General features: G+C 31.6%; 1 protein-coding gene across 1 annotated transcript in view; it reads right to left on the reverse strand.

Annotated features, from left to right (window-relative positions):
• Nucleotides 1-7,311, reverse strand: part of LOC131847170 (short-chain dehydrogenase/reductase family 16C member 6-like) — a 36,905-nt gene extending 29,594 nt beyond the window's left edge. Inside the window, exon 1 of the mRNA XM_059196649.1 lies at nt 6,923-7,311. Coding sequence (XP_059052632.1) covers nt 6,923-7,229 — 307 coding nt within the window. The 5' untranslated portion in view covers nt 7,230-7,311. The remainder of the gene's footprint in view (nt 1-6,922) is intronic.
• Between the last annotated feature and the right edge of the window lie 224 nt (nt 7,312-7,535).

Raw genomic sequence — 7,535 nt, forward strand, 5'->3', positions numbered from 1 at the left:
AATCTTTGAATTAAATTAAACAAATGAGTTAAAACTCTACGAAAAAAAAAAATTTACTGCTCTTTTATAATATTTAAATACAAGAACCTTCGAACTGTTCACTAAATAGGTACAGTCGACCATCGAAATAGGCTTCACGGAATCAATAGTTGCAATACTAGGTAAACAAATAAAGTACAAGGTCTCCGTAGCCGGTCTGTTGCCCACAGTTTCCCTGCCAACAAAATTGTCAAACCGTTGGATGGTTACACAAAATTGACAGATCACACTTCCAAGGTTTCTGAGAGTGACTGACAAATCATTACCTATTGTTCAAATTATAAGTATTGACAGTTATTATAAAGAAGTAATAATTATATTTTCATCTTTGATTTGTATTTAGGTTTCATTCATAATAAAGAGTAGAGTTTTCTTAAAACCGAGCCTTTTTGAAATACATGATTTTTACTTATAATCATGTTTTTCACAAACGCTTGGTTTTAAGAAAATTCTGTCTATGAATTTTGTCTTGAATTTTGACATTATACTACACTTTTATAACAAGAAAAGATAACACTTAATCTATAGAATAATTAACTAAAATGTCATCTTACAATGTCCTTTCATTTACTTGGTAATTTATATAAATAAATAAAAACTGGAAATGGTACATTTATATCGACTGAAATATACCGTCACTCTATTTTTGCTGGAATTTTTACTAAAATTTATTTGGTATAATTTCCTTTGTCTCGCCTATTTTAACCACTTTTGGAGGATTTCGGTTGAAAGGTGAATGAGATAAGGCAGTGAAATTACAAAATTGAGGTATGACTTTCGTAGTCCTCCGGAATTGCAACGTATGAGTCATATGATGATTTGATGTCCGTGATGATGGGCATGAATACATAGGTGACGGTTACCACTTTACATCAGATGGGTCGTCATATTGTTTGCCATTTCAATCATATAAAAAAATATATAAGAAAGAGGTTTATCTTTATAAAATTAGTTGTGCACGACTTCCTTGAATGAAAGACATGTAAGATCAAATCATAATAAGTGTCTATTATAAACACGAGATGACAATTATACTGCTACGATTATTGTTACAAGATAATACAAATTAACATAGATAAGTACGAATATGAAAGGTAATCACGGAGACAAACGTATTAAAAAGTACTTGATGAGATGGTTTTATATGTTTTATGTCTGTCTAATGTTTACATTCATACGTGATGATCAATCGGGATATATAGTCTGTATAAAATGAATGTAATTATATTTATTGTAATTGACAATTTGATTATTGCGGATATCGGTACATTGTTTAGTATCGTCTAGATTTCTCATGTTCCGCGCCTCTTGCATACTTGTATTATTCTTTTCGGAAAAAAACATGTGAAAAACTGCACCATGAAAATACAATCGACGTATCTACCCGCTGCATTGATAAAGCTGTGACCTGAAGTTACCTACATATCTGCATATTTTAGACTTACTTATATTACATATATATAGACAGGACAGCCTCGGTGTTCTAGTAGTTTAGCACACCACTTTACTATCCGATGGTCGTGGGTTTGATTCCTCGCACGGTACAAACATTTGTTTTCATGAGTATGATTGTTTGTATCCGTCTGGGTGTTTTCTATGTATAATACGTATTTATTTACAAAAAAAAATGTATGTATGTATTGTACATTTATTATACATATATTACATGTATTTATATCAGTTGTCTAGTACCCATAAGACAAGCTCTGCTTAGCTTGGGACTAGATGGCGCTGTGTGAATTGTCCTGAGATATTATTATTATATAGGAAAAGATATAATATTAACAACTGTAGGGGTAGTCAACTATAAACATTGTAGTAAGCGCAATATGTATTTAAATCTAATGTGGCAGCAGGCATGCCCAGCGTTTTTACTGTAAAATTCGAACTCACGAACTTTAGAGTGTTGACTAGTAAATCACAAGGTTACAACGCTCTCTAGAAATTCAACAAAAGATATAATACATCTTGGACTAAGGTGTGGCCACAGGGACTGGTTGGCTAGTCAGATCGTCCACCACGCAATTCTTCCTAGAAACTATGCCGGACCAAATTTCTGGTCATCTTATCACGACGGGCTAATTGACCATGCTTATTCTGTCATTCTCCTCTGCCCTGCCAGCATATGCTATTAGCGCAGGTGGGGACACCGTTTACAAAAAAAATGTCATTCATTAAAAAAAATATATTCAGTAAGTACTCTAGTAGTATTTACTACTAGACACTACAGTATTCTAAGATAAATTTTCACATAGACGTGGTGGTTTGCTATTTCAACATCGACTTTGGCCTTACCGAATAATCAAACATTGGACCTTATTACGAAAGCTCTTCAGATACGAATAGCAAATATTTGATAACTATACTATACGCGACAATCAATACTTTGTTGCTACTATGATAATAACTAACTGAAATCCACGAAGGTGCCAGCGGCAATTACCAATCCTTTTAATTAAATTATTTATTTTGTTGGGTTGTGTTGAATATGGGTTGAACCACAATTTAAATTAAAATTAATTAAGTATATAATCTACTTAAATAACTAGACTGAATATGTTATATTATGATGTCTATTATTAGGATATAAGTCTATATATCTTTTAATAAACATTTCCAAAATTAAAAGAATCTACATTTAAAAACATAATACATAGACGATAAGGAAGATTTAGTGTAATTATTTTCAATAGTTAGTACTAATATGCGCAGTCGGGGCAAGCGGCTTGTATAATATAATTGTTCTGTTATTTATATCTAAGCAGTTATATTTTATGATTCTCAGTTGTTTATTACAATATCATGGCAATTTTGCAACAATTTACTCGAATAGTCGGTAAGATTTGCAAAGATAACGCTAGTGCGTGAGACCCGAGTTTGCTCAAGTTGGGAAACCATCTCATCGTATTCATTGCGTAGTATAAGTAAGTAATTATGGACATACAACGCATGTTTGCTAATTTGATCTGTACACGAGACAAATACTGATGGAATAACGTATGTAGGTACTTCAATTTCAACGTACCATACGAAATTGTCATTTTTGTACCTAATATATTTGGACATCATTGGAATTTAAAATGTATGAATCATTTAAAATTAGATTGTTTTTTTTTAAGATCAAGATCAGTTAAAATAACATACCATATCCACCACGATAAGATAAAATAAAATAACATATCTTTAAAATAATAAATTTAATTTTACTCTTTTTTTTTTTAATTATAAGTTAACATATATTGTGGCCTAATCTTTATCGTAGTTTTTCCAAATTGGCATGGGCAGACTTGGAAAAACCTGTTAATAGGACATGCACGATAAATATTATCTTAATAATTATGTATAATTTATTATTATTTGTCTTATGATTATGATTACTGTTATGAAAACAGCTAACGTAAAATTTTGAATTCAGCTGTCTTTAGTGGACTGTATTTACGACAATTTGATTTGAGCAAGATTGATAATTTGGAAGGCACTCACCTTGTACTGCGAGGATTGCCGGTTCGGTTTCAGCAAGGCTTCCCAGAACTCCGGGCTTGTCCGAACTTACCTTTTGAACGGGTTACCTGTTTACCGCCAAAACCGACAATAGGTGCTTTCCAGTATCAACTCTTGCGTTCCTTTATTATTTCGTTAAGAATATTTAGTTAAGAAATCTATATAAAATATCGTGTGAATAGTGAACAATTACGAAAGGTTTAGGATTATAGCATATTTGTGTGTGTGGGTATAGTTAGTATGGCTTAACTAATAGGAGAAAACTAAATTATGCATACAAACTGTGAATATATTTCTAATTGATTTTGCCGTGGCTATAAATGCCAAGAAAAAACAATATTAGACACATTTAAGTGATATCAAGAGTACTTTTTAAATATGTTTTTTTACTAAGTTATAAGTAGGTACATCGAAATATCGGAGCGAAACATCAGTCTGATCATACATGTTCCTTGATCAGGAGGCTTCAATGCACGAGGTCATTAGAAAATGATGGTTATTAGCACTTATTTATTTATCTTTCGAAAAAAATTCTCTGAGTCTGAATCGAGTGATTCCATATCACGTACAGGCGAAACCTTTAAATGTATAGATATAAAAGTAACTAATGATGAAAATGCGTTTTCAAAGTAAATCTGGAGTTTAATGACTTTGCATATGCAATAACTTACGACGCAACTAAATCGTAATATTATTATGTACTTGCAAGTACTACGAATATAAACAACAGCTATTAGTGCAAGTACTGACGCACCTATATATCTGCATTAAAATCTATAAAAGGTTTATAATAGTCATTCAAATGGAACTTAACAATAGCATAGGGTTGAAATATGCATGCATGTCGTCGAATAAGTTTGGATAATTAAGATATTAGCATTCTACGTGAGGATGTATAATAGTATTATCACAATAATGTCAACTCAGTACACAAATATTAAGATTACATTATGGTATAAATGGATAAATTATTATTTTCATATTTAATAAATAATCATGTGTTATCATGATTATTTATTATAACTACATAACGGATTTTGAAGCGATTAGATAGAATGATTCAAGAGAAAGGTTTAAACGTATACTACAGGTACACCCGTGCGAAACCGGGGTGGGTAGCTAGTAAATCATATAAAATCACCTAGTTCAATGATATTATTCGCACATTAGGATGGATCCTGAAAAAAGACTCAAGAAATATCCAAAAATTTTATGTAGGCAACTTAACAAAAATAATTTAGGAGTTTGGGCTATTTAATACTGCAACTTCTTTTTAGATAGATGAATAAATATTCAATATAAAATAATAACAAAATATCCTGGAAAGACTCGTACAGTGTCAACTAGTTCCAAACTAATCAGAACGGGGTATTAGACACATATATGTTATACATAGAAGATAATTTTGTACTCAACATCATCATTGACATATTTTTTTATAATTATATACCATACCTTATCTCATAAAGTTGTTACTTTACATTAAAACCTTGAACGTCGATAGTAGTATTGGTGCAACATAACATTGAATTTAACATTTAACCTTGAATTTACCTTTTACAATAAAACGAAAGTGTCGACGAACGAACCGTAATTGTTTACATGTTTCTTGACAAGAATCTGCATAAATTGATTAGAGAAGTCAATGCTCTGTAATTTTTAATGTATTACTAATTCTCATATTACAAACATGAAAATAATACACTAAGGTATATTGTTAATATTGAACGACGACTTAAATTCTGTTGTTACACCGAGGTATATTGGTTTACTACTCCAATTTAGGTTGAAAGGTGCCAAATTAAAATTTAGGCGATACCAAAAGACCTTGTGCGTCAATTTATATTTTTCTTACCAACCAAAGTAATTTGAGAGACGTGAGAGACCCACCCAGTGGGTGGGTAAGCCACCTTGAAATCAGATATATTGAGCGAAATGTAAGCATGTCAAGTGTTAGGTTCGCCACGACAACGGCAGTAGTGGTAGTAAGTAAACGCTGTCTCTGACTACCCTCTCTGTGATAATAGTCATGAAAGTATCTTTAATTTTAATAATAAAATCCAGTAATTACATTTTATAGTGCGATATAATTTCTTTAAAAAACTATGAAAAGAATAACGTAATCTTTATAAATAACATAGGATACTCAAAACATTCTCTCACTCTCTCAAAATATTCTAAAAAATGGAAGAAATTGAATTTATTCAAATTGTAGAAAGAGATAATTATAATTTATTAAGTGTGATATGCTCACAGAGTATATAATATGCAATATATTAGCTGAGTTTGTAAAACGATTAGTTATTGCGTGCTCAGCAGTTTCGGCGCCATATCGATGAGTCAGATTAATTTTTTACAATAAATTTTGTATACCTACTTAGTAAACCATATGAGCCGATGATGTCAGATGAAATATGGGTTAAAATATATGTCCATTCATATGGAGTGGGTAGAAGCTAGTTTTTTAATTGATGCGTAAGTGACTGATGATGTTTTAGTAGGTGACGATAAAATAAGGAAAAATCTCAGGCAAGTTATCTCATTGCGTCGCGTCGTGGCAAATTCACCAGGAATAATGGTAATCACAGTCACTATATTTGATAATAAATCCCCCTCTTGACCAGGGCAAGTTACGTAAATTCAGTAAGTTCTTATTGCAAATCGTTTTAACGCAATCGTTTATTAATATAAAAATAATAAATTAATTAAATATTGTGACAACGTAAATCCTAAATTATATATGAATAAAAATAATAAAATTATATGTTTAATAATAAAATCTTGATATAATAATAATATAACACCAGTTTTATTGTAGCTCATTATGATTGTTGATTCTTGAAAAGATATATTTCAGGATTCACCGGTGTATATCCGCAGTTCCTAAAGAGTCGTGTTCAACATGGATGTAATATAAAAAAAATATATCTATCTACAAAAATATGTTTATTATTAACGATACTACTCCACTTCCATTGTCATTGAAACATGTCATTCGAATAGCTCAAAACTGTAAAATCTATGTCTTTCATTATGCAAAATAGTGGTATTTTCCATGTAAAATTATAAAAAATGTTATGCCAAAATTTGAGACGTAGTTACTAATAACTAATAGTACTAGTAACACTTTTCAAAAGTGACAAGAGTTAACTAAGAATATCGCATTCATATTTATAATATCTATTGGAAAAACTGTCCCTATAGGATTATATAGATAAAAATGGAATAGTTCATCCTTTTGTGCTAACGGTATACGCTAGCGGGGCACCAGTGTAGGATAGATTAATCCTATGAAGTCGTATGATGAAATAAACCATGAACTAATAACCCCCATTTCCACTATATAGGTAAAAAATACAAAATAGCTATTGTAGGTACATACCTTGTTTATTTATGTCCCATAATATGACGGTGCACCCCAGTCTTGCTAATCTCAACGCTATGAGACTGCCCAATCCTCCGCCGCCACCAGTCACCAATGCAATGCTGCCCTTCAAATCCTTCTTTTGATAGCCCACAATGGACCTATATATTGCCCTAATTATATAACCTATCCCGACGATGGCAAACACTATAAGGTCTATAATGGATTGCACGACGGTATATTTGTCTCTCATACACTCTGGTATCTCCCTCGTCAAAGGGCCAGGTCTGTCGCCGTTCATATACTCTTGTGCGACTGTAGACATTTTAAACACTGTAGTTAATGTTAACAGAACAAAAACTATCACTAAGCATCACTTTTTCACATGTACACTTAGTCTCTTCTCTACGCTGACGTCTGCAAAGAAAGAAAAAAACATTTTAATTGTATTTATTACGGTATAGTGCTATTATAAACTTACCAACATTGTAGTTTTTTCAGGAAATGGAATGATGAACAAGTTGATAGACTAATTTATTTACTATTTACCGTTGGTACCCCGTATGCCATTGCATTGCCATTCAAGTAGGCCAATGTGTCTGTCATGCCTCTATACATTATAATTGTACTT

This window comes from Achroia grisella, unplaced genomic scaffold (genome assembly GCF_030625045.1).
Source record: "Achroia grisella isolate CSIRO2021 unplaced genomic scaffold, CSIRO_AGI_Agris_v1 utg516, whole genome shotgun sequence".
Taxonomy (NCBI): Eukaryota; Metazoa; Arthropoda; class Insecta; order Lepidoptera; family Pyralidae; genus Achroia; species Achroia grisella.